General features: G+C 47.1%; 1 protein-coding gene across 2 annotated transcripts in view; it reads right to left on the minus strand.

Annotated features, from left to right (window-relative positions):
* The window catches only part of LOC144720322 (uncharacterized), a 69,341-nt gene that overhangs the window by 31,806 nt on the left and 9,941 nt on the right, over positions 1-27,594 (minus strand). The window contains exons 2-5 of one of the 2 annotated variants that reach the window (XM_078596990.1): positions 26,288-26,529; positions 25,763-25,841; positions 10,461-10,531; positions 3,487-3,572 (exon numbers count right to left, since the gene is read on the minus strand). In XM_078596990.1, the coding sequence (XP_078453116.1) occupies positions 3,487-3,572; positions 10,461-10,531; positions 25,763-25,766 (161 nt within the window). In that variant the 5' untranslated portion in view covers positions 25,767-25,841; positions 26,288-26,529. The remainder of the gene's footprint in view (positions 1-3,486; positions 3,573-10,460; positions 10,532-25,762; positions 25,842-26,287; positions 26,530-27,594) is intronic. The other variant, XM_078596989.1, reaches the window with a different exon arrangement.

Below are 27,594 nucleotides of genomic sequence, written 5' to 3' on the forward strand. Positions count from 1 at the left end.
TTTCTTTCCTATGATTGCTTTAAAATTCTCATTCTGTGCGCCTTTGGCTTCCCTGAAAATTATGGCTATTAAAATGTTCATGGGTTTTTTTTCGTACAATTTAAACTGTTCAGTAAAAGTGCTCCCCATTCCTTTGCATGATCACGTTGGGTAAACAAGCGCACGTTGATTTAATTGGCATAGATTCAGGAAGGCTTTTGTGATCCCCTATCAGAAACTAATATGTCTTGCTCAACTGGTTATGTGCGTTAGAAAAACATTGTAATCACATGTTTTATGTGAATCTCTTCATTATATAACAATAATTAAATTGACATCCCTTTGTCGATCCACTGCTGAGTCGCCTTCAAAAATGTATTTTTCCTGAAATACAATTTGTTGCATTGATTACCATTATCTGGGCAGCTATTGTTTTCTTTGTGAATTAATATTTGATTTGTATTTTGATATTCTACTGCCGTGCCCTTCCTCAGGAAAACGAGTCATTCGCCGAAGTGCATTTCTAAATGTTTCATTGTTGTGTACGTGTATAAATATCCCGTTCAAAAACAAATCCATGTGCGCACTGTCTCTTTACAATTAACTATGTACAAGTCAGCATATTTACTAAATGTGTAGCATCCATATACCGCAAATTCGCCTTTGCATATGCTTGATTAGCGAACTTGAGCATGGTTTGATCACTCGCGAGTAAATGAGCAATGCGACCCTTTAATCTGGGTCACACATGTGCCACAATAATTCAAACAGTCGACAATGTGTTCTCCAAGGAGTGGCTTTCTCGACGGTCATATTGCTCAACACACTTTAAGTATTGCCACTGTATCCGTAAGAATGACACGATTCCTTTCCCAACTCCAAGAATAGGCATTTCCGAAATGCTTCACGAGGCGAGATATTAACTGATGAGAGCAATTTTTGGCTGACACTGAGGTCACCGGACTGAAGTGCATACCAATTCTGATAACCAGGCCAGGATTATGGTCACCCTTGGGCTCCGTGCCAGGACCTTATCTTGGGTTCCCACGCCTATGTTCACATTCCTATATCATCCCCTGCCTCTGCTTTTAGAGGCCCTCACGGGCAACATCTCCGATTTGGTTGCTGGTTCATTGAAAAGTTGAGTTCACTTAGGCCTCACGTCAGCCCCGACTTCATCATGGCCAACAATGGGGGAGCCCTGAAGCCTCGGAGCGCAAATGTTTGCGGTCATTTACAGTCTGCTTCACAGCGGACAGTTCAGATCCTGTGACATCATTCGAGAAAGAGTAGGCCACGTGTGCTAGCATCACAGTCCACAAATTGTGCCATATTTGCAGATTACTTGCAAATTGGCCAACTGGGTAATGCCGTACATGGCAAAAGCGCAAATTGCTGTGAAACTACTGCAGACTATAATTGTTTGTGAAATGTAGTGCCCCATACACAAGTCTTGCGCTAAAACAATGCCACGAATATTCGGAAGCGACTGGAGCTATGAACATTTAAATCTAGATTGAAAATACATATCTTTAGAACTGCTTTTTGTGTTTAGTTTGTTGTCCTTCTCCAGCACTTGCGATTAGTGCAGTTGTCTCTGTATGGCGCAAAAGAAGTTCAACATACATACACATACCTGTAAACCCATATTGTTTACCCGTATTCTTGTCCAGGGAAATTGAGTAAAACATGTTTTTGCCTATCTGTTTGTGTTTCTCCCTTGTGATGGGACTTTGTAGGATAGATGTTGATATTTATAAGGGCACGGGGTGACCAATGAGGTCTGAATTGGTCTATAATAAGGTAGGCACTGATAAGGGGTTGACAGGTATGCATACACAGGAATATCAAAGATGGCCATCGTTAAATGCAAATTGAAGCCAGGCTGTTGCTCTGGGATTGCTACAAACCCTGACAAGCCCCAATAATGCATACCCAGAGTGAGAATAACCTGGACCAGCTTACTCGCCTAACATGAGAACGGAAAGTTAAAGAGTAACCATTGTCTCAACGTCCTCCAAAGCAGTAAATTTGACACTGCGGTTAGTGGTGTGCCCATGAACGCGGCCAACAAGGGTGTAACGCACACGTGGCTACGAGACAAAAACAATATGGAGTGGAGCACGTACAGTGGGCCCACGTACAAACCAGATCAGCGTGTTCATTGAGCTTGTGAGGACGGTATTCATACACGTGGCGTTTACAGTGGCCCACCACAGAGGAGCTCCTGGGCAAGGTGGTGGCTGGGAACAGATCTCTCTGTTTGTCGATCACTCACGGCTTAAGGCCGTCCTGGTGTGGTGGCGACTTAGGCGAACTGGATTTTATATTCAGAACATGTTTTGGGATTTTCTTTTTTAAATACCAACATTTCATGCGTAAGTTTCTCGGCAATGTAAGTACAGGTATGTGTTATGGTCAGGCTTATAAGTTGCTCTCCATTCAATTAGTTTAAATCCTTCACTATCATTGAAGATACAACTCAATTCGAGATTCAATAGAATACTGGTAGGATGGTACTACGTAACTCTGCATGGCACAGAGTGGAGTACTAAACAGGTACAAACACTCAGTAATTGGCTGTAAACGTCTTATTATATAGAGAACTGCAGAGCATGGGCAACTAATTGTTGGTAGTTCCTGCTTACCGCCTGGCTGCCCTCCATCTTGGCTGTGGTTACTCAGGGTTAGTGAGATGCAATTTGTATGAACGACGCAATATATAACATAAAAAAAACTACATTTAGTTTCCAGATGAAAGCTTATGTCTGTAGATTCAAAAACTTTCAGTGAGACTACAATTATCCATGCTCCAAATTACCTGCTCTCAGAATCAATCAGCATAAAATCGTAATGTTCACACATCGATTCCATTGTCCGTGCTCATCTATGAATTATGAGCGGTAACCCAGATATCTTGACTTATTGTATTATAGGCCACGGGTAGCTGTGTGGATATGAGAGTAATTCTCGCGAATAATTGTGGGTAATAGGATGTGCTAATAGTGCTCCCCACATCAGCTCAAATAAGAAGAATGTCACTGTAGAATACTTGATAAAACTAAGTTCATTATGTAAGATCAGATACAAATTTGTACCATTTGGTATACAAACTACTTTAGAGGCCTGAGGCATGACGAAGACTTTAAACTTCATCCTTATTTAGTCCTCTGCCCATTTGCAGGTCCATGCCTCAAAAGGCCATCCATCCATCCTGTTTGATATCGAACTTTCTTATTCATTTCACTCCACGAGGGTCCACTTCCTTCAAATCACCAAACAACATATTTCTTATTCTGCCTCTTGGCCTCGTTCCCAACATCCTTCCTTCCTTCCTTGTAAAACATTGGACCCCCATCCGCAACAAGCCAGCCGTATTATGGGGAGCTTCACATTTGAGAGCGAAAAAACAACAACCCAGAACAGCTCTTCGCGTTGCACCGCGATCGTGTGACCGCATTGGGGAGAAGCCCCTTGCGGGTGCGAGAAGGGATGGCAGAGTCTCACTGGAGGAATCCAAAGCGATCGGTGACTCTATAGATCCGGAAGTCGGCATCTTCCCACGGGTCGATTTCCACTCCGTCCTCACGGCCCTGCCACGCGCACAAACAGGCAGCGGTGTCATCACGGTGTCACTGTTGTCCGGCTGGACTCCCACGGCGTAAACGGCCAATAGCCATAGGCAACAAATCCATTGCTAACGATGTGAAACATTTCATAGCAACGGTGGAGTGTGAAAGTGCACTTTGTATTCAGAACGCTCGTGAGGTGGCTGGGATGATATTTTATTAAAATCGAGGCTGGTATGCCTCAACTTGTTGTAATGAAGGGTATTTTCATTATTTTATTCTCCCCTTCTCTATTTTTATTGGATGTTGCCGTGGTGTAGTGGTTATCACGCTGAACTTGCAGTCCAGAGGTCACCAGTTCGATTTCCTCTCCCCACGTGGCAAGTTGAAACAATGGGAAAGTTTTATTTGTAATCCCTCGGCCTCTGTCCACGCAGCGTGAAAGAGTAGGCCAAATACCCTCCACAGAGGCTTTCTCGAGCTCTGTCTAGTTGGAGGCTCTTCCACCAGAAAGTGTGTGAGCAAACATTTGTTGGGGCAGCACACGTGTTTTTGACCGTCATTGTTTGCGTGTGTTCTACTTTTAATCAACTTCCAAAAATAAGCACAAAATCTAAACAATTTTCATTTGTACACGTTTGGGTGAGAATGAAAATATGTGTCATTAAAAATAGAATCCTTCTTTTAGATAAAAAAGGGTGCAAATCAAAAATGTATCTCAAAGAGAGGAAGAAATGCCATATGTGTGTAGAATACATCAAAGATGCCATTTCCAAACAAGCCAATTTGCTCCACTTTAAGAGTTGTGAACGTCACCGGATGGACATTTCGCCATTAGAACGGTTTAAGGACAGTCAGTGCTCAATTTGTTTTACTCGCACAACTAACAATTACAATCACGATGTTGAGACTCCAGTGATTGCGTGTCGCAAATCACCGCCGAAAGCGTACAACTTACTGGGTTTTTTAATGGAAAAAAAATTGTCAAAAGGATGAAAATATATTAATTCTGGGGCTGTAAATTTCATTTTTGGAAGAAACATTTTTTTTCCCACCAAACTACACACAACGAATGTTTTGCTTATTTTTTTAACTTTTTGTTATTCACCAACAATTTTTTTTTGTCCGTCAAGGGATTTGCCATTGCTCCGTTTCGAGTTACGCCAAGCGAACAACGTGGGGCTTACGCCACAATGCCTTGCATTGTAAAGCACGTCATCGCTTGCCCAAGGTATTAATGAACGAATACTGCACACCACAAATACCTGCCAAGCGTTGCCATGGCACCTGTGTGATCCACACTAAGAATGGACCCCTATCACCTGCACTGTGCCTGCTTTGTGTGAGCGGCCACTCGCCAAAAAAAACTCCCCCTCCCGCCCGAGCCACCGCGCTCGCTCCTCACGAGGAGCGAGCACTCGTAATAATAATAATCATGATACTACAGTAATAATAGACAGGTGGAGGTGAAGCCCTGCAGTTCATTGCTTATGGCACTGCTGATAGGACAGCTTCCACTAGGCAGGAAGCCCTTCGAGAGGGAATTAGGCCCGCTCTTCCCACACCTGGTCAGAAGGTTTGGGGAATTTGAGTACACACGTCCGTTGCTTCAACTGGAGCGCCGGGAAATTTAAACCCGGCGAATTCTGGATTTGGAAGTCCAGTGTGCCTAAACCATGACACACCAATGCAGAATTCCAAAATGACAATAATAATCTTCTTGGTTCTTTCGGTAAAGTCACGTAGAAGGGAAATCATAAAATAATAAAAATAAAACATAATAAAATGCAATTCTCACGACGTTTCGGCCACAACGCAAGCAGTCGTCCTCAGGTGAAGAACAGGTCTGTCTTTCCGACAGACCTGTTCTTCTGTCTTTCCGACAGACCTGTTCTTCACCTGAGGACGGCTGCTTGCGTTGTGGCCGAAACGTCGTGAGAATTGTATTTTATTATGTTTTATTTTTATTATTTTATTATTTCGCTTCTACGTGACTTTACCGAAAGAACCAAGAAGATGAATCCCTGCAGTCACGAAAGCTTTACATCGAAACAATAATAATGTAAATGAAACGCATTTGGGCATTCAATCACCAAGGCAAGCTGTGCCCACATCTGGCCTGCTCATAGTGGTTAACGATTACCCACTCTTCATTTTAACCATCTTATAAAGCTGTTTAAGGGGGGGGGGGGGGTTGAAAAAAATGTCTGTGGCGATCAAATTCCAGCGGGTTTTTGGGGTAACTAACCTTTCGGAACGCATTTTACAACTTCATTTCACGCTTTGCAAAAAAAAAAGACAAACTCCCGAGTGCTTTAATTTCTCGGGCTGTGCGAAATCTGCCTTCGCCTAACCGGGCTGCAGCGATGACGGACAAGGTCACCGTGCTTCGTCCAGACCTACGTCGTCTGGGTGGATGGACACGCGCATCTTTCATGTGTCAGGGGTCGCATCGCGAGCACCCCTAAAAATAACGGCGCGAGGGCGAGAGCTCGGACAGCCATCCCGTCAACGCCACGCCACATGCACTTACGGTCCGGTTGTCTCCATCTGTACACGGAGTGTCGGAGTCTGTTGAGTTTATTAAAGGGAAGAACACCGACTCGGGCACACAATGTTTACACTCTAGTCAAATTGGGCCAGTCCTTGTGGACTTGTTTTGAATGGACGTGGAATGTCTTCATTTTTTGCACGGCTGGCGTGAGCCCCGGGTTTATAAATCATCGCTCGCTCCGTTGCTCGAGACTCCAAAAGTCGAAGTCACGCGGTGGAATTTGCATGCCGTAATCGTTGCGCAAGACAACGACGTTGCGTCTGTGGTAGCCTCCGTTCGACACAGGAGCCCGCAAAAGCGCAAATAAAGCTGCATTGAAGAATCGCTTGAAGATGGGACGGTAGTGAGCAACTGCGGTGCAAAACGCCAGCGACCGCGGTCGCAGTGTTTATCGTGGGACGCAGAGCAACGCGTGAGGAATGCACCTTGGCGGGACAGTTCCACCTTTTGACTTTATCATCTTAACAGATAATACGTTTCGATTTAAAGCTTTCGTGACTGCAGGGATTCATCTTCTTGGTTCTTTCGGTAAAGTCACGTAGAAGGGAAGTAATAAAATAATAAAAATAAAACATAATAAAATAATTCTCACGACGTTTCGGCCACAACGCAAGCAGCCGTCCTCAGGTTAAGAACAGGTCTGTCGGGGAGACACCTGAGGACGGCTGCTTGTGTTGTGGCCGAAACGTCGTGAGAATTATTTTATTATGTTTTATTTTTATTATTTTATTACTTCCATTCTACGTGACTTTACCGAAAGAACCAAGAAGAAGATAATACGTTGTGTATGGGCAGAAGAGTGCTGTTCGTGGGAGCCCCCCCTCTCTCTCTCTCTATATATAAAAATACTGCACGAGGTATCCGATGTAGCTATTGGTGAAGAATGAAAAGAATGCAGGAACCAACAAGGATGGTGGCAAGTGAGAGGGGGTGGTGGAAATGAGCCCAGGCCTCTGGCTTGGGAGTGCATTTCAGATGGAGCGGCCGCCGCCGCTGACACAGATAATGAATCACTTGTTGGCATAACTGTACACTTGTCGAGGTATTTTAGGATTACACAATAAACGTCTGCCCCATTGGTGTTGCTGTCTCAATGCTTCACACTTACATTTAGTGAATTAACACGGTAACACCGAAAAAACTATTTGCACGGATGTGCGTTCAGTTTTGACCGTGGAAGGAATGTCGGTTTCGTGATGTAAGTTGTGCGCGTGCGTGTGACCGCGTGCTTCAGGCATGTGACGACTCCCACTCCCCACCCACCACCCTGACCCTTGGAGATTCGATGGATTGTCGCGATACGGGATTTCAATAACATTGAAAATCCGTAATTTTTCGTCCCGTTTTCACCGTCTCGTTTATACAATTTTGTTGGATTTTTATGAGCCTAAATTGAACGATATCACGTTATTTGCATTTTTATTTAACCATATTTTTTCTCACATGTGGGCATCGTGAGCAAAATAACTGATATTAATCACCAAAATCGATGCACTCTGTCACAGTCACGTGCGCGGGCAAGGCGATGGAATGTAATGAAGTCAATCACGAGGTGCACTGCCATCTGTCACACAGGCAGCGATTTCCTGCCAATCTCTAAACGCGGTCCCTCCACGTAACGACGAGCCGGTCGCGACGGCACGCGCAGGTGAGGGTTGGTGCATCGCACAGAATTGTAAATTGGACAAACTCAATGGGATACAACGTGGCTCAAAGGTGACAGTTTAGGTGGATTGAATCCATCCGTGCAGAGCTTCCAAGTGTTGACCCCAAACACATGTGGGTTTGCTCCGGCTATTCTGCTTTCCTTCCAAGTGACGAAAATACCAATTTGTTTAATTTTCCATACGTGCCCCACAGCAAAAACCCTCCTGAAAATGCAGTTAGGCTCTGCCAAGTAAAGGTCATTATTATACAGAATTATTATCCGAGTTTGCTTTGCATTTATCCAACCATAAATTTGCATGCGCAAACGTGGATTTCAACATCGGTTTAAACACAAACTTCGGTCATTTTCGGGCTTCATCGTGTTTTTTATGGATTGACAAAGCGAGAAAAATGAAGTCCACTAAATCCAATAAAATCCGCCGAAATCGAATTCATAATAAATGTGCGCGTCTTGGCATTTGCCGCGTGCGTGTCATTTATCCCCCGTCGAGGCTCTTCATTAAAGGAAATTTGTCCTGTTTATAAAGGAGCGTACCGAATGAAGAACAGGAAGTCCGGATGAGGGCATTAATGTTTCGATGTAAAGTTTTCGTGACTGCAGGGATTCATCTTCTTGGTTCTTTCGGTAAAGTCACGTAGAATGGAAATAATAAAATAATACAAATAAAACATAATAAAATAACTCTCACGACGTTTCGGCCACAACGCAAGCAGCCGTCCTCAGGTGGAGAACAGGTCTGTCGAGACTGTCTTCTCGACTCTCTGTCTTCTCGACAGACCTGTTCTCCACCTGAGGACGGCTGCTTGCGTTGTGGCCGAAACGTCGTGAGAATTATTTTATTATGTTTTATTTGTATTATTTTATTATTTCCATTCTACGTGACTTTACCGAAAGAACCAAGAAGAGGCATTAATGTTGCTGACTGACGATCGTCAATGTGCGTTCTCGCAAGTTGGCCGGCTGCCACGGTTGGTGAAATACAGTGCGGTGGGGCAGTGGAATTGCAATGGTAGCTGGAGCGTAAAATTGTGGCATACGCAGAACTTCCCACACAACTCCTCCCAGCCTCAAGGGATGGGGCCACTCAGTTGTGGGTAGCAATGTTTGTTTTTTTGCACTTTACCAGGACAAGCAAAGATGTCAACTCCCTGCCACTTGTTCACATTCGGTTTCAAGGCCTTTCCCTTCTCTTCCGCTCGTCACTGCCTTGTCCCTTACATAAAAGTTAACACGGCGCATATATAAGTGAAGAGGCGGTGCGGCGGTTAAGCACGCCGCGCCGTGAAACCCAGGTGACCTGGCCGGGGCTGATTGTCAATTGGCGGCAATTGACACCTAGACTGGCTTTGGACCCATCAATTTCACCAACCCAACTGACCAACCGTGGTGATGTATGGTCAAAAAATCCCCCCGACTGAAAGATGTGAGAGGAGGCCTTCATCCAGAAGTGGATTGACGAAAGTGCCGTGAATAATTATATCAACATGCACATTTCTACCGTTGTGCTCCCCATAATGGACACGTCTCATGTTGTGTTCATTGTCTTGTGAGGCTGCAGTTGCATTTGGATGCTATAGACATCCAAATTGCTGTAATAATGGCTATTAATTTATTTACTTTTTTTTATGGGAGACCAATCGGTGTGGTGGCTGCCTTTCAAACACAACACTATAAAGCTACAAAGTCCTCTGGGCTCGGGCAGTTATTTTCTCTTGTCCTTGCCAATTGCATGACTCGTGCGATACGAGCTCGCACGGGCAAAACGTCACGAGCACTGGCAGCCGCTTCAAAAATCCATTACCTCACAAGGCATCAACAACAACAACATCAACAACAACAACATCAACAACAACAAAAACAACATCAACAACAACAACATCAACAACAACAACAAAACTCCCAATGCGTTGACAACTGAGCGGACGAGACGTGTTTGCTTCTGTTTGTGCAATGGACGAGTGAGTAATATTCGACAACCTTCCAGTGGCAACGACACCGGGAGTGACTATTAGATGCTCGCGATTTAATCCCGGCGACGTGGCTTAAACGCTTACGCACGCACATCCCCAAGTAATTCAATTACAGCCCGTGCCTGGCGCGAGCATTGCCATTGGTGATCGCGGCTCCGAAACAAACGCTGGCATTTTTCGTGTGCAAGCACGTTGGCAGCAGAGCTCTGGGAGTGCTGTTGGCCACACCACCCGACCGCGTGCCGTGGCGGCCGTGATAAGTTGGCCGGCAATGTCCATGCACTTGCCTTCCTCTCGCAGCTCACTCAGGCCAACGACGGCACCTTTCACATTGATTCTCACACTCTTCTGTAAACGGCGAGAAACCTCGTCGGACGGGAAGAGGCGATTTGTCGCCGGCGAAAAGGGAGCAACTGATGTTCGCCACAAGTTTGACTCCTGAATTTTCGGCCTAAATCAAGGCTGTTTGTGCATTTTTTACATGTAGTGCGGTGATATCACATGCCATGCAAGGCTTGATGGGGAGGACCAATCCATTCGTCTTTGCTGTATAGCAATAACCCTTTGCACGTATAATTACCCTGAAGAGAATCTCTCTGTTTGTCTTTGTGCTCGAGTGCGAGTTGGTGGAATGTGCAGGACTTGTCAACAGCATGTATGGCACGCAAGCAGTCTGTGAAATGTCACTTTCTTCTTGCAAAGGCACCGTCGCTTCCTACCTTGTCGTACTTGGCCACAATAGCGACAGCCTCTCGGGCCAGCTGAGCTGCTGCCTCTCTCTCGTCCCTGGCTGGTGCGGATAAAGGGAGAGACGACGCAGGGAGAAGAGAGAGACAGAGGAGGAGGGAAAAACACGACAATTACAAACATCAACAAGACAGCGACAGCAGCAACAAGCGTTACGGTGGCAGCCACAACCGTGCAAAAGGACGGCAATTGACAGATTCGTGGGGCACGCTCATCATGTGGCCTCAAATGTAACAGGTACAGTGACTTAGATGCAGTCGGGTAGAGATGATCTTAAGCTGATCAGTGACTTCCGGACATTGGCCATGTAGAGCGCCTTGCGACAGTGACGTCTGTTCCACACCCGTGTTCTGCGTTGCAATCCTATTTATAACCGCGGGGTTTACAAAAATAACCCAGATTCAGGGAGCCTCTGCGCTGAGCCACAGGAAAACATCAGCAACGCTGGCTCTCGCCGTCCGAGTATAACCATATACGGCGAACGCGAGGGAGTGCAGTCGTCCGCTCTCTTCCTGAGGCCGGCCATTATGAACGATGTTTATCGAGTCGACTAGCAAACGACCCCCACTGCCCGTACGCGTGACCCTTGACCTACCGGCACAACTGCGGTTTTAGTGCCGCGACGTCTTTCAATGCTGTCCCCCTTTTTTTTTCCGTTGCTCACTTTTATTTTCATTGCAAAGCGATCACCGTCGTCATAATCGTCATCATCAGCCACGGACAACCCGCTGCTGGATGAAGGCCTTCCCAAGCCGCCGTCGAATTATTGCACGACGGCGTTTTTTGACCTCTTTATTTGCTTCATGGCAGTACTTTTTATTTGATTGCCTTTCTCGTAATGGTTACCCAGGCCACTCTTGCAAATGAGATTCCTCCTCGTCTTTTTGAGCTGTCACCTGGTTAAACGAAATAAAATTTAACTTAACAATGAACACCGATATTTACAAGCACCTCTGATTAGCACGGTTGGCTACGTACGGTGCGAAGGAAGTTCAATTTACGTGCAAAGTCCTTTCAGTTTATTTTACTTTTTATCTGTAAACGCAGTTGCTGATCACAGGCTCAATGGCCCAGAACGTCGAGCGGGCAGCAACAAACGGCACAATTAAAAGTTATAATCGATGAGAGATTCAAGTGATTCTTGAATCGAGCACGGAAAGATTAAGGTAGAGAAGCGTTTGGACCTGCAGTGTGGTGGTTGGCCACAGTGTGGATGAGATGAAATAGTAAAGCCACTGTGGGCCGCAACAGTGGCGAAATGTTTACTACCTCGCCTGGTATGCAGGAGGGCGTGGGTTCAATCCTGCCCCTGACGCCTGCTGTATATTTGGAGTTTGCATGTTCTCCCCGCGGTTGCGTAGATTTTTCTCCGGGTCCTCAGGTTATTCCCTCCACGTTTAGTGTTTACGAGTATTTGGCTGCTATAAATTTCCAGATGATAAGCCACTTCGTTGAGCTATCATTCGTGTCCAGGTCGCTGCAGAAAAAGAGCTATATAGCTCAGTGGGCCTTATCTGGTAAAATAAAAAGTTCTAGTTTAGTTTTTAGTAACATCCGGTCGACCAAATTGTTCCACCTTCGATGGCAAATAGTATGACTATATTTTATTATTGTTGGTTTCATTAACGTATTAAAAGTGTATTTATTTCGTTATTTTATGGAATAGCCATATGTTGTTTTCATGTCATAAGTGTCCTGAGGCTTGGCGCTTCAGATGATAATTGCATACGCCTCACCTCACGTAACCGAATCTGTTTAAAAAAAATATCGAGCACCATTTTTTTTACTCCACATAATTAATAAATCCCTCTGCAGCACAACTCAGAGAAAGGGGGGAGCTGTACAAATTTGGCAGCGAGGCTCTTAGCAGATGTGCGCATCGGTTAACTCTTGCATGTCCGGCTCCTTACGACGCCGCTTGGCAATCACGGCAGAGTCCGAGAGACATCACTGCTCATCCACAAAGTGGGCACCCCAAAAGCACACCACCGCCGCCACCACCGCCACCATGACCACCGCAGGAAACTCGTGTGCGAGACTCTTGTGCGCACGAGTTGCCTGCAATGGTGGTGGTGTTTTGGATAACAAAGTGATTGGAATAAAAAAAACTAAATATTGAACGCCATTTTTTTTTACCTCACGTAATTAATAAATCCCTCTGCAGGAGGTATAAGAAACTGATTTGTGATTTGTTGTCCAAAGACGGTCGTTGCACCGCGCGCTTTCAGATGCGCTTCTGCGGCCGTCTGGAACGCTCTTCCTTCCGATGTTAGGAAGCCACTTGAGCTATGCACTTTTAAATCTAAACTGAAAACTCATTTTCTTTAGAAGTGCTTTTTGTGTTTAGTTTGTTGTCCTTCCCGCCGCACCTCCGATTATCACGGTTGGCGACGCACGGTGCGAAAGAAGTTCAACCTAGATAGATAGATGGATTGTCCCTTTGGAAAAGTTTAACTGGGAGAAGCCCCGTTTCACATTTGTGAGGATTCGCTGACACCCCGGAAGAAGTTCAGTGAAAGGCTATTTACAGCCCTTTCTCGATTCACCGCAGGATTAAGACCTCCCTCACCAAGCTTTGTCAATCACAGAGGGGGTTGTTAGACCACACTTCACCACACCGGTCAGCTTCGGTTGGTGCATTGGCGGTGGCCTCTCTTAGCTGAAGCCAGGAATAGAACTCAGCTCCGCCAGATTCATAGCGCAACGGCTTCACCGCTGCGCCACCGGTCCATCAGCAAAGCTTACCGTATAAATCCGAAATCAATTACGCCGGAGCTCATCGATATTTACCTGCATATTTATCTCACCCCTCCCCGGCAGTAGCGGTCGGCGAACGCAATGAAACCGAGCTCCGCTGCCATCGCGTTTCTAATTCGGAGAGATAAAGGGTTAAGCCGCCGCCGCTGCACCCCATGCGTTATAGTCATGGCAACAGACGCTCTTTGGCAGATGAGACGTCCAGATTTCCCATGCACCGCAAGGCTCCCTCCTCGAGGTAACGGAAGTGTGCGTACATTCACAGAAGCCTCACACGTTTCCCCAGCCCCCCTTCTGCGCTCCGCCTTCCTTTTCAACGAAGACACACAGTTAAATATCGCCATAGCAACGAAAGATTTATCGGTGTGAACTCTGACGCGCGTTTCATTTGTGCGTTGGATGGAGACCCCCCCCCCCTCACTTGATTGTTATCCAGTGGCAACCCCCTCCCAGCCCCCACCCCCCCCCTCCAGCCCCCCCTCCACCCACCCCCACCTCGGCTATTCTCAATTTCTTTCTCGGCTACCTTGACGCGTCACCTGCTTCTTTGAGACCGTTTTGCCATCGGTCAGAGTCTGCGATATAAACACCCGCCGTTGATTTGCTCCGGTAAATTGGGGACAAAAACGAATGTGTCACCGTCTCCGCCATATCTACAGAGACATTCGTTTTCCTGACTAAATGCGTTTCTCCGCCACGGAGAATGCCGCCTGCTGCTGCTGCTGTTGCTCGGTATTCCGGATATATTCTGTTCCGCGAAGTATAAACACGCGTGCGTGCGAATTGAGAACAGATTTGATTTGTCTCGTGCCCCCCCCCCCACCCCGCACTTTGAAGTGCATCGCCATCCTGCGCTCCACAACGCGATCGTCCCGAATGCCGTGCGGCGTTCATCTCTGCAGCCCTCTCCGACGACGACCAGGCCCGTCCTGGACGAGCGACGCGGCTGCGAATTTATTTTCCTTCTAGATTTGAAGCTTTCGTGACTGCAATGATTCATATTCTTAGGTTTTTTCGGTAAAGTCACGTAGGTAAAAAATTAAAATTAATAAAAGTAAAATAATATAAATTTGTATTTTTTACCTACGTAACTTTACCGAAAAAAGCCTAAGAATATGAATGTATGTTCCCTCCACTCATCCCCGTACCGGCCCAACGTGAGGACAGCCGACAAGTGGGGGAAGACGGACGCACGCGCTTCGCGGGAAATAAAAATTAACCCGTAAAAACTAAGTTTTTCACTATAAATCCTTTATATGCGTGGCATCGGTTTTATTTTATTATTCATTTCTGTTTTTCTTGAGTAAGAGTTTCATTTTTATCACATTGGTATTTTAAATTAAATATGAAATTAATTTTTTCCTAAAAAGTGAAAAATTTTGGAAGCATTTTTTCACGAAAATAAATTGTCACGCACAGCGAGTCTGTGTGCAAAATGTCAGCTCGATTGGATCACGGGAAGTGGGTTAAAAAACGACCGAAAGATTTGCACGGTCGTAAGCGCGCAAGCAAGCAAGTGAACTTAATATAAAGGATTTAAAAAAAGAATCACACCCGGTGCCCCCCCCGCTCCCCACGGCTAGACACTGCGCTTACTGCGCTTGGTGTAAAAGTCCTTGGCGCAGCGAACGAATCGGGGCATCGATCGAACACACCTCGCAACAACAACGACAACAACAACGACGGGCAATTACAAAGGCTCAAGCACATCGAAGGAAAGAAACGGAAAGACGCGACAAGCCACGCGCGCTTGGGATTTCATTGCGTTTCATTGCGCGGGGGATTACACGCTGGCACGTTATCGGATGGGCGCGAGCGATCGTTTTTCCCCGACCGCGACGGTTCTTCCACGTTGCGCCTCGTGCGAGGCGAGCGATAGCGACGCGCCAGTAAAGTAAAGACGTCCCGCCGCCGGGCTTCGACGCGGCATTTGCAAAATGCCGGTGCGGCGTCTCTGCATTGTGACGGTGACTGGCGGTGAGGTATCATTACATGTCCGTGCGCGGGCGTATCAGGTGCAGCTTGTACCGTATCGGCACGACATTGCATCAAAGACGAGTAACCCGTTCAGTCGTGTGGGCAGTGAGGGATCTTATGGGGGGGTTAAGCCAACCCCCCCCCACCCCTTTAATCCCACAGCTCCCTGAGCCCCTTTATTCACCACCTGTGGCCGGCAAGCACTAATTGACGTGACGCGCACGTTGCATGCTATCTCGTAAGAAGGACATCTTTTAAGAGACTTAGCTGGGACATTTGTTGCAAGACGATCGTGTCATGTGATCTGGCCAAGCACTCGAGGCTGGAAGTGTGTGTGTGTGTGGGGAGGCGCCGAGGTGGCTAGGAGATGTTAACTACCTCGCCTGGTATGTAGGAGGTCGTGGGTTCCATCCCGACCCTGACGCCTTGATATCTCGAGTTTGCACGTCTCTCTCCCCGTGGTCGCGTGGATTTTTCTCCGGGTCCTCTAGTTTTTCCCGTTACATTAAGGAACATGCGTTTGGAATCTTTGGTTACTATACATTTCCACATTGTAAGCAACCCCATTGAGCTGTTTCATTTGTGGCGAGCTACGCTTCTGAAAAAAAGAGCTATAAAGCTTAAGTGGGCCTTACCTGGTAAAATAAAAAAAATAGTTTATTAGTTTTAGTGTGGGTGGCACGCGGAGCTGCACGTGAAGGGACGTGTCAAGCACAAATAAAGCAGGGCACCCGAGTCAAACCACCAGACCCTGAAGCGAGCTGCAGCGGTACAAGCACCGCCGTGCTCACAAGTGGGGAGGGCAGCGCTTTCGTGAGCAGAATTATATCTGTGTCTGCTCTCCGACAGGGAAACCCGCACGCCGCATTGTGAAACGAACCGCTGCTCGAGTCCAACGACACCGAGCTTCTCGGTATGTTAATCACGAGAAGACGGACGGAGTGTGGCTTGGACACCGCGTCGCTGTCAGTCGCCGTTACGTTTCGCAATCACAGCGCGGGACTCTTTAACGTTTGAGGAGCGCAGAGCGGCGAGCGAGAGCTGCCACACACTCCACCGGGTCCTGTCCCATCCCTCGTCACCCGTCGTTCCTTTCCCGAAACTGTAACGTAACGCGGTTTGGGTTTACAACGCGTTTAAATATGAGAAGGAGGTGGAGTGGTGGTGCTGCGGTTAGCTCACTACGAAACCTGAGGTTCGATTACTAGCCACGGCAAACACCAACGGGTCCTGGGCTCCCACTCCCATCCAAAAACCCGCACTAACCAGATTGTTGTTAAATGAATAATAGTTATTTTGCTGATGTATTATACACACGTGTATAGTTTATTGTAAAGGTACAGTGGTTTGCGCAGTGAATTATGAATCCGGCTACCTGAATTAAATTCCCGGCCATGGCAAACGTCAGTGGCGAGTATTATTAAAACCAGTTCTGTCTCCCCGCTGCCCTTCACCAACCCACATGGTGAAGTATGGTCAAATAAGCCCCATGACCCAAAACAGCAATGGATTGAGAGAGCGGTTGTAAATTGTTATTGCATTCTGTATTGAACACTGTTTTGTTTAGTGGCTGCCAATCCTCGCCGGTTCGACCTCTCGAATGTGCACAGGGCATCACCCCGTTAAACGGTCGCACGAGAGCAATGGATTAATGTTAACCATGTCCACCTCAGCAATACGCCCTCGAGGTCACATTTAAGGACACTATACTACACACACTCGGCACAGCTTTAAGAGTATCATACACACACACATATATATATTTTACGGATGAGTTGCCTCCCAACACGAAGCCTCGTGACAGCCCGGCCAAATGCGTCCGCAGAGCAACAAGGCTCGCGCCACGCTCCCTTTGCCCTTTTCTCCGGCACTCTCTCGACGCGCGCGCGCCAACGTGACCTTCACACACGGCGCGCGTGTGCACGGTGCCGCGTATTAGGAAGCCGCTGGAGCGATTGAAGACTCATTGCTTGAGGACTGCTTTTTGCGTTTAGTTTTGCCGTCCTTCCCCCCCCCTGGCACCTCCAATTAGCACGGTTGGCTACGTACGGCGCAAAAGAAGTTAAACATCCATCCGTACGTCCGTACGCAAACAAACGAGAGTGCGCGCGTGTGCACGCGCTTGCACCGCACAGCCGGGTCGCTGACATCGCGGCGTAACGGAGCTGCCAAACTTAACCTCAAAATCAATTCTGCAGGCGCTACAAAAACACAGGCACTCAAAACACCGCCGTCGAAACCGCTCGCGAAGGCGATGGACGCTGCTGCAAAGCATGCCCGTAGCTCAACGTGCCTCGTTACAGCAACTTTCAAATGAAAAGCCCTTCGACAGTTGACCGAATGTTTAAGGTCGATTACAAGAAAAGAAACAAAACGGCGAATGATCAATTCACACGGCGGTCTCCGCGGTGCTTTGTCGTTACCGCCGTAAGGGAGACGCGCAGAGCCCACGCTGCGCGAAAGATTCAACGAATGCCGAGCTTACCGCTAAACTCCGTTTCCTTCTTGGACGGAGAAACCAAGTCGCGCACAATCTGAAGGACTTGCATGGCTTCCTGCCCGCCGTCGGTTTCATTCAGGTGCCGGCCTCGCACACAACGGTGGCCATCGCCCCCGGTGGGTTCGTGCGCGTGAGCCCACTTGCCCGCTCGTGCTCTCGCCCGCCCGCTTGCACGTACGAGTGCACGCACGCACTCCCGTGAGGACGCGCTCAGGACAGCGCTTACTGCCGAGCGGCGACGCGAGTCCCCCCCCCGCCCTGTAGAGCGCCGCGTCTCCAGCAAGCGGAGCGTGTTGAACGTGCAGCGCTGGGAAAGTAACCCCTTCGTCTTCGCCCAGCGCTCGCCCGAGCACGCGCCCACACACCGAGGTCCCGATGCCACCGCTCTCTACGCCGTAAGTGTCATCATCGGAGGCTTAGCTGGAGCTGCTGCTGCTGCTGCTGCCTGGGGCTGAGCTCTAGAAAATATCTCTCTGATCCCCTGGAGGGGAAGGGGGGGGGGGGGAGAAGGGGGGGGGCAGTCCCCAGAAAATATTCCACGAGAAATCAAGGCACGGTCGTAGGCAGTGAATTGACACGTGTGCAGGAGGACAACGAGATTGCGAGATTTTTTGCGCGTCATTTAATTAGATTCGTGTTCCATTTGGAGGGCTAACGGGTTACCCACCAATGTGAACGAATCCCGTTTAAGACAAGGTAACGTACGCAGCGGCGGTGAGAAACAGAGAAGGTTGATAAAAAAAACACACACACACACTGCCGGCACGTGTTGAATATTTAATCGTTCACAATGAGATGCTCTTCATTTGTATTTCAGGCCAAACTGTTGTGGACGGACGTGTGAGGCGAGCTGCGTGTGGGTTAACTCACTTCTACCTCGCGCCTCCTCTGGGAGTCGGGACGGCTGATTTCAAGGCTCGGAGGCTCATTACAAAGGCAACCCTCGCCCCTCATTAACACGACGTGACCTGATGAGTCAGGTTGCACTCGGCATAACAGGATTTTTGGTGATAGGCGGGCAAGGTGAGCGAGCGCATTGTAGCGGCAAACTCGGCACTAACCTGACTGCAGTGTCACCACGTGTAAAAAACCACGTGCTTACACACATATACGCGTAAAATTACTATTTTAATAACCCGCCACACGCTTTCTCACCCTGCACTCTCCGTTCGTGTGTGCCAAACCACGTAGATTTCAGTCCACCTGGTGGATGGTGGAGCGGTTGGCGCGCACCGCACAATGAACACGGCGGCCGGGCTTTGATTCCTGGCCACGGCTAACGTCACTGGCAAGTGACGTGCAAATTAGTTCTGGGTGCCCCCCCCCCCTTTCCATCAACCCGCGCTCAGCAAGGTGGTGGAACACGGTCAAACAAACTCCCCCGGGAGCGGCACGGCGCGGGGCAACCTTCACGCGCGATCTCATTAGAAGGGGTTCGAATTATATTTCTACGTCGAGATAATTGGTGGGAAATTAGGGGTGGAAAGACGCGTCGATTAAATATTGACTCTTAAGTTCACAATGTAGGCATCGACCCGCGCGTTTAAGAATTCATGTGTTTTCGATCCTCTGCATTTTATCTAATTGTGACTGTCACCGCCCGCAGCCACACGAGCCGCTACATTTCCCTCCAAAGTGAAAGAGCGACACGTATCGATTCTTTCATCGAAGCGTGACCAAATCGTGACCGTTCAATGCATTGCAATGAATTACCTGCGAGGAGAGGGAGGGGAGTGAGCGTTGGTGGTGGGGGGGTGACTCATTCCTTCCTCGAATAGAAACGTGGGATGGACGTGTCATGTCCGAGTGACCGAGGGGTAGTGCCGTTGCCACGTGCGGCATTATGATGCCGGATTAATAATAATTCCTGGCCAGAATCGGGATAAGGGAGGACTGTAAATCTTGACTTAAAGCTTTCGTGACTGCAGAAATTCATAGTCTTTGGGTCTTTCGGTAAAAACAAACACAAGCGTCCGTCATCATGATGACGGTCGCTTGTGTTTTGATCGAAACGTCGTAGTTTTTGTTTATTTTAATTTTTATTAATTGGAACCTATCTACGTGACTTTACCGAAAGACCCAAAGAATAAGGGAGGACTGTGTTTAAGGCTCCGGAGTTGCATGTGGCTCTTTAAAGGACTTGCTGCTTCGTGGCCGTGATTTATGAAGGACCACACCGTCTCGTATTCACCACCACAGTGCATTGTGGCTCTTGATATATATAGATTTTTTTTAACCGAATTCGAAGGAAAAAAATGTTTCTTCTTGTTATTTTGGTGGCCGACCCCTGGGCTAGGAGGTAAACAGGGTTAGGGTTGAGGTTGTAATGTTATGGGTAAGGTTGGAATTAGGAATTAGGGATAGGGTTATGGACTAGGCTTAGGGATGGGTAGAGTTGAGGGGGAGGACTAGGGTTAGGGTTAGCGTTGGGTTGGGATTCATGGGTTAGGGTCAAGTTCAAGCTGGGGTCAGGTGAGGGTCTGTCTTAAGGTTATAAGGTCACAGTCAGTGTTAGGTGTTAGTAGTAGGGTTAGGATAAGGACAGCATTTATATTTCTCAACTTCATGCATGGCGCACTGAGATCCCTGAATGGATTGCGCCGTATACATGCGAGTAATTATTATGAAGGGATAGGCCCTTTCAGAGTTTGGATATTTCGCACTTATCTGGAAAGCAGTGAACCTTCAGATCAGGTCTATACTCCGTTTTGTCGGCTTTCTCTTGCGTATATTTAATGGTGTAAACATATAAACCAGGCTCACAACATTATCGAAACCTCACATTTTAAATAACTTGCTACTCCAGCTTATGACACAACAACTAGTCATGAGACGGCTGATGCAATTTGCATTCATCAGTATCGAATTACACTCAATGAAAGTAATTTCAGGCTGAAACGATCTTTTTTTGGATATGTTCAAATTAAACTGTAGATGCCAAGGCCACACACTTTTTTTTAACTCTCTGTTCGCTTTAATTCCGTATCTATAATAGGAGTGAGTGGAGAGAGCGGGGTGTTTTTATTTTATTTTCTTCATGGCATGACGATAGCTGCCGACAGCCCAGACAACGGTGCCCAAGAGCTGGAACAAACGAGCTCTGGCTGTACTATGGGAACCTCATTTGCCAGTAAAAATATGATAATTGGTCCAACCCATGTGAGACTAGGCTCTAAGGAAAGCTGTCTCGGGTGTGGACCAATCAACTTCAAGGACAGTGCACATTATCAGAGTTATGTCTTTTGTTTGTATTATGACTGCAGGTATTGCGGTCTATGCAAACATGACTCCTTGTAAAAAGGTGTCAGTTTTGTTGCCAGATAGAAGGGTCAAAAACGAGCTCTGGCTGCTCAAGGCTTCGGAGACACGCAGAGAAATGCTGCAATGCATGGCACCCGCCGGGCTGTCTGTGGCAACGTCTCCGACAGGTGTCAAGCCTCGTCTCCTTGAGCGTGCCCCCTTTTTGCTGGGGCCACAAACACAATTTCACTTTGTTTTGTTGTTGTTGCTGTTGCCGTCCGTAAGCGTTCGGTCCGGTCATTAAACCGGTGGTTCGATCCAACGTTCCAACCGTCGTCGTCATTATAGGGGGAGCCGATGATGCGTTCAACGTTTGAGCGACGTGCTTGTTGGGGTTTTCCCCAGCTCCGAAGAGCGCGGGTCGTGCAGTGTAGTTAACGGGCCGTCCTCCACCTTGATTTTAGGCGCTGCTTAGAAATAACGAACAGTCGGCGTAAGACGGAATGAAATAATGAACGTAGCAAAGAATGTAGCGAAGAACAACACTGGCTGGAGGAGGTGGTGGTCTTATTTCTTGAGCACCGATTTGCTTAAAGACTAAAAACATTAATAGAAAAAAATGTAATATGCCCTCACGGCTGTCAGTTTTTAAATAATAACAATTATGTACGGCACTTAGTAAATCGACTTCCAGATGGAGGCCTCCGCAGGACGTGTCAGACAGAGGTTATTTGACCGTACTTCACCACGCCGTTAGTGAAGGGGGGGGCGAGTTGAGAACCGGCTCAGCTACGACTCGCCACTGATTAGCCGTGTCCGCGAATCAAACCTAAGTCCCCGGGTTCTAAGCTAATTGTGTTCCCCGCTGCGCCGCCGCTGTAACATCAAATACGGCGCCTCACCTCAAGCGTCACGTTTAATGCAAATGAGGAATAATCATCGCGAGCCGTGCATCTCCACCCGCGTCCTTACGACCCCCTCTGGTGCGGCATTGCACGATTGCTGACCGTTAGGTACAAGCGGTGCCTTTGTGGCCTCATCTGCATATGAATGAGCAAGCACTCTTCTTCGGAGCGAAGACAGCTCCCTTTCTCGCAGCTATCGTTCCATCCCCTTGAGGTTAGGTCCTTTCTCGGAAAATGTCCCAGAGCCGCTCCGAACAAGGGCCGTTTGCCCGAAACGTCAGCCCTCATCTGCGTACTTTGCCGTCCGTAAGATGGTTCTATTGTGATCGTTGTCATCGCCGCTGTTGTCGAATACAAGTGTGTTGTTGTTGCAGTGTGCACTACTGCCAGCTTTGTGTTTACTTATGAATGGAACAGATCAGTAATCACGGAAAGCTGCACTATGAGGTGGGGGCTAGGGCACTGCAGTTTGAAAAAGCTGATTGAGAGTTGTGCTTTGTCAGGCCGAGAGAGAGAGAGCCCACTTCTAATCAATGATGCATGTGTACAGTACAAATGATCTGCATTTATGCAACCTGGCATGGGATATTCACGTGTGTATAATGTATATGATTATCTTTGCAACAAAACTGAAACCTTTTTTTTGCCAGAAAAAAAAAGGTGGAAAATCCTATTATTATATTTTGGTACTGGCAAAGGAGGTCTAATGATGATTATCTTGATTAAGCTACACGTGTATATGGAGGAGCACGAGTGCAGTGATTGTGGAACTGCACTTTGAACCGGACCACCCGATTTCGATGACCAGCCACAGGTGGCACGAGTGATGAGTGACTTCTGCCTGGACACAAGCCCACCACGACCGACACAGCCTCATTAAACCTTCACCAATACTTATTGACCAGCGTGGTGAAGTACGGTCAAACAACCCTGCGTGACCCCACATGGCACGGGGGGGAGAGACCTTCATATAGCAGTGGATTAAATGAGGGCTGAAATTGTATAAACTTTAAATTTAATTTGTTTTATATTTGTCTAGACTTTACTTTCTGCAGATTCCAACAGTTACGTCGATATATTGTCAAAAATGTTCTTCTCAAAGTGACCCCCAAACTTTTCACGAAGCGTTAACATAAATTGGATTCTTACAGAGGTTGTTTTTCTTGTGACACGGTGTGCAGAACGCAGAGCCATTCCAGGCCGATGCATCGGGCTCACTTGACGAGCTTGTTACGCGATCGCGGGGTTAGTGTGGTGCGCTCGTGTCAGGAATTCACGCCACCTCAATAGCTCAGCCCCTTGATTGTTTGCGTAGCCCCGGTCTCAGCGCAAGGCCGTAATCTGTCTCTCTGTCCGGCGAGTAAAATGGCCAATCTGCGTTCTCTTATTGGAGACCTCACGTCAAAATACGTGAAATCGTGTATACGGATCCCTGGCAAGCCATGCAAGCGTAATGACTGCAGTGGCAATCACGAGTGGTACCAGATTTAAAAAAACGTGTCGCTCTTTCAATCGTCTCGTGTGCATTGCCAAACGTTGTGGTATTGCTGCTACATTCATATCACATCTGAGAAAATGAAAGCACTTGCGTTAGCCAAAATATTTTTGTGAGAATGATAAAAAAAGACATTTGTATTTCTCAAACGACAGTAAATTTACTTTGGCACACTCATCAACATCACTGTGGCCTTAAAAGAAAACATAAATAACCTGCGACGTTTCCACCAATGCCCTAGCTTGAAAACGAATTTCTTTAGAACTGATTTTTTGTGTTTAGTTTGTTGTCCTTCCCTCGCACCTCCGATTAGCAACGGTTGGCTACGTACGGCGCGAAAGAAGTTAAATATACGTACATGTGCTGTGAAGAAAAGCGATTGTGTGTATTGAGGTGTTTGGTAATTGTGCTTGTGCACCACTGCCAATGCAGCATCAGGAAATTATTTGTGCAATCTGCTTTGAAACAGAGAGCACATGTAGAGTCCAGGAGGTAACCTACAAAACGACTATCCAACTCAAAAGAGCATTATCTTAAAATAACAATCGGTTATACTTAAAAAAAACCTTATAAATAAGTGGATAAATAAAAAAAAAACTTAAGTAAAACTTCATAATGTTGAATGAACATCAGTACACACCTTACTCGTGTATTGCAATAATTTGCAAGTGCTTTGAGAGGTAATACTGCACATCATGTGGGTGGGTGCCCAGGTTCAAATCTGCGGTGTTCAATTGGTTGTACGTAAAATTTTGATTTAAAGCTTTCGTGACTGCAGGGATTCATATTCTTGGTTCTTTCGACAAAGTCACGTAGAAGGGAAATAATAAAATAACTTAAATCTAAAACAATACAAATTCTCACGACGTTTCGACTGCAACACAAGCAATTATCATCAGGTGTGGTATCCACAGCAAGAATTTTTTTTCAAATTTTCTTGCTGTGGATTTTATTATTTCCCTTCTACTTGACTTTACCGAAAGAACCAAGAATATGGTTGTACGTAAGTTTAACTTCTTTCGCACCGTACGTAGCCAACCGTACTAATCGGAGGTGCTGGGGAAGGACAACAAACTAAACACAAAAATCAGTTCTAAAGAAATGAGTTTTCAATTGAGATTTTTTTTAAATCGTTGAAAACCATGCATGCCTATTTACATGCATAATACATATGCTGGGATAAATGCAATGTCTCAACTGTGTATGAAAACGAGTCATGTTGACATTTTCTGGCATCAAACCAATTCCGCTCTCTGCCTTCAAATGTATTTTTTTTTCTCTCTCTCCCTCTTTTCTCTTCCCTGGGCTATAATAGGAGCGTGAGACATACTGGAGCAATATTAAACAGCTTCCTTGGCATATAGAGCTTAAGAAGAGATATTCATCTCAGTATCTTTATATTCAGTGTATCGCTCACACACTTCACGCAGCAATAATAGATTTTCAGTCATTGAAAAACTGGGGGAGAAACTACTCGTTACGTTTACTCCATTAACGTCACTTCGATGTATTTTCTCATTGCGAAGCTTAAAACGCGGCTTTAAATTTGCAACAAATATAAAACCCCTAAGTCTGTTTCAAAATTGGTTTCACAACACCACACAGTCTTTGTCACATTATCACACCCAGGCCTTGCACAAAGAACGATTAAATCATCATCATCAGCAGCAGCAGCAGCCATGTTCTATCCACTGCTGGAAGAAGGCCTCCAGTGTCTTTGCCGTCCCTCTCGGGCTTGCGGTGCCACAATCCATCCCGATCGCATCGCTCCATCTTCGCAGTTGTCACCCTCTCCGGCGTGTTGCCCCTTTTGGGTGCCATTCCATCACCAATCAGCCGTCGTTCCCGGAAGTGATGTGTCATAGCCACACCACATTAATTTCTCTTAACGATCAAGACGATGTCTCTAATATGTGTTCGTTCTCTGATCGACCCGTTCCTCTTTGTGTAATTCCCAGCGTTCAGGTAGCATTCGTCTCCTCTTCACGGCCCTAAGTCAGTGGCGGAAATTCCACGTTCCTATGGTGGGGGAGAGTCTACTCGTAGAACAATCACCGTTGACTTCCACGTAAAGTGATCCTCAATTTATCGACCTCCGAAGGGATGATAGACTGAGTCAATCCTCAACCGGGATTTCAAATCGCAACTTTCCTATTGCGAGCCGCTCACTCTACCCGCTGGGCCACCGATGTGTGGCACGAGTATTTAATCGGCACACACTGCAAATATCCAATTTCGAGTGCACGCCTCCACGAATGCACACATCGTGAGTCGAAGGACCGACCCCCCCCCCCCCCCCCCCCCCGGTACAAGCACAATCCAAATGAAACGTGGAAACGTTGCGGTGACATTGGGGCGCTGGGAATTGGTGGCAAGCAGTGGTAGTGGTTGCAGCCTTACTCATGTCAGCGAGAGCGGTCTGCGATCCCACCGGGACGGTCGTGCCTCCGCCGCCAGCGCACCAGCATGTCCCGCGCACCTGCCAAGGCAACGAGCCGGGACACGAGATCATCACCGCGCTCGCACCGACACGCCGACCGGTTAATAGGGAAGTCGGTGTATGGCCCAGTGGCCAAGTTCAGCGCATCTTAATAAAAATACCAGGAATGAGGTTGCCCCCAGTTTACCCGTTGTTGTTGTTGTTGTTGTTTATTTTACAAAACCCGCTTTTAGCTTTTCCGGTGTGAGTTTGGATTCCAATTCTTGTTACGCGGCGAGATGTCTGATGTTTCGCTCCACGTGCTGCTGGGAGCTTTTTCAGGAAGCTTCCTGAAGGATGCTCTGCAGCACGTGGGGCAGTGACACGGTGCCAAGCAGCAGAGATGTGGACTCGAGTCATGTGACTTGGACTCGAGTCAGACTCGAGTCATGAATTTGATGACTTGCGACTCGACTTGGACTTGCATAACAATGACTTTGTCCCACCTATGAGATGTGGACTCGAGTCATGTGACTTGGACTCGAGTCAGACTCGAGTCATGAATTTGATGACTTGCGACTCGACTTGGACTTGCATAACAATGACTTTGTCCCACCTATGAGATGTGGACTCGAGTCATGTGACTTGGACTCGAGTCAGACTCGAGTCATGAATTTGATGACTTGCGACTCGACTTGGACTTGCATAACAATGACTTTGTCCCACCTCTGCCAAGCAGCATACGGCCCTGGCCCGGACAGACACAGGCGGGAGAGCTGTTCAGTAAACTCGCGAAGAAAAACCCTGAGCAGATTTAAAACCCTGTTATTTTTACGAACACCAAATTGATTCAGTTCACAGCTTGTAATTGTTACCTTTGAGTACTCACCAACATACGTTATATTAAAACACAACGTAATGGTATAACGTAACTTAGAATAAACATATCATAAGCAGTGGTTACTGTGCTGTACTAATCTGGGACCGCCTGGCACATGGCGTTTCTGCGCAGCATGGAGACGCAGCTTATAACGAGTCCGAGACATTCGTGAGCTTTACGGGTGCGATTCGAAAAGGTTTTCAGCCTTTTTCTATTTTTTTTGGTGCCCCCCAAAAAAGCCCCATCCACACACTCCCCGTTGAATGCGGAAGCCGGAAAATCTGCGAAAGTTACTTCGAGGACCCACTCTACTGATGCTCGACTTTGACCCCTACGCTTGTGGAGTCAGCGTTTGTCGATTGGGATCGCTGTTCGGTGTCTGGAGGGCGCCACATGGGGGCCGAGCGAACGGCAACTTCAATAGGAGACAATAAACTTGATGTTCCACCGGCTAGGGTTACATAGCTGCTGGTTTAGGCTTCTGAGACAGCCTTCGACACCAGGACAGATGCATGTCAGTTTGTTGTCCTTCCCCCGCACCTCCAGTTAGCACGGTTGTCAACGTGCGGTGCACAAGAAGTTGTATATACATACAAAGGATCAGCTTCACTGTCAATTTTTCGTTGGTTCCTTAAAACTCCCTCGCTTACTCAAACTCTTCTCCCCCCCCCCGTCCCTTCTCCACCATAAACTCCATCCCTATTCCCAACTTCTCTCCCCATTCATCACACTCACTCATTGTCATTTTCATCATCGTTTATTTCATGCATAATCATAGTCATGTACTACCATCCTTCTTATCAACTCATCTCATCACACTTCCGCTCTGAAAATAGCTTATTCTTTGTCAAGAAATGCATGGCATGCCTGAAGAGTGAAGCAATTAATCTCTGACTATACATGCGTTCGGGATATTTTCACGTGCGATATGGC

The sequence above is a fragment of the Lampetra planeri genome, chromosome 8 (genome assembly GCF_965212315.1).
Source record: "Lampetra planeri chromosome 8, kcLamPlan1.2.h2, whole genome shotgun sequence".
Classification (NCBI taxonomy): Eukaryota; Metazoa; Chordata; class Hyperoartia; order Petromyzontiformes; family Petromyzontidae; genus Lampetra; species Lampetra planeri.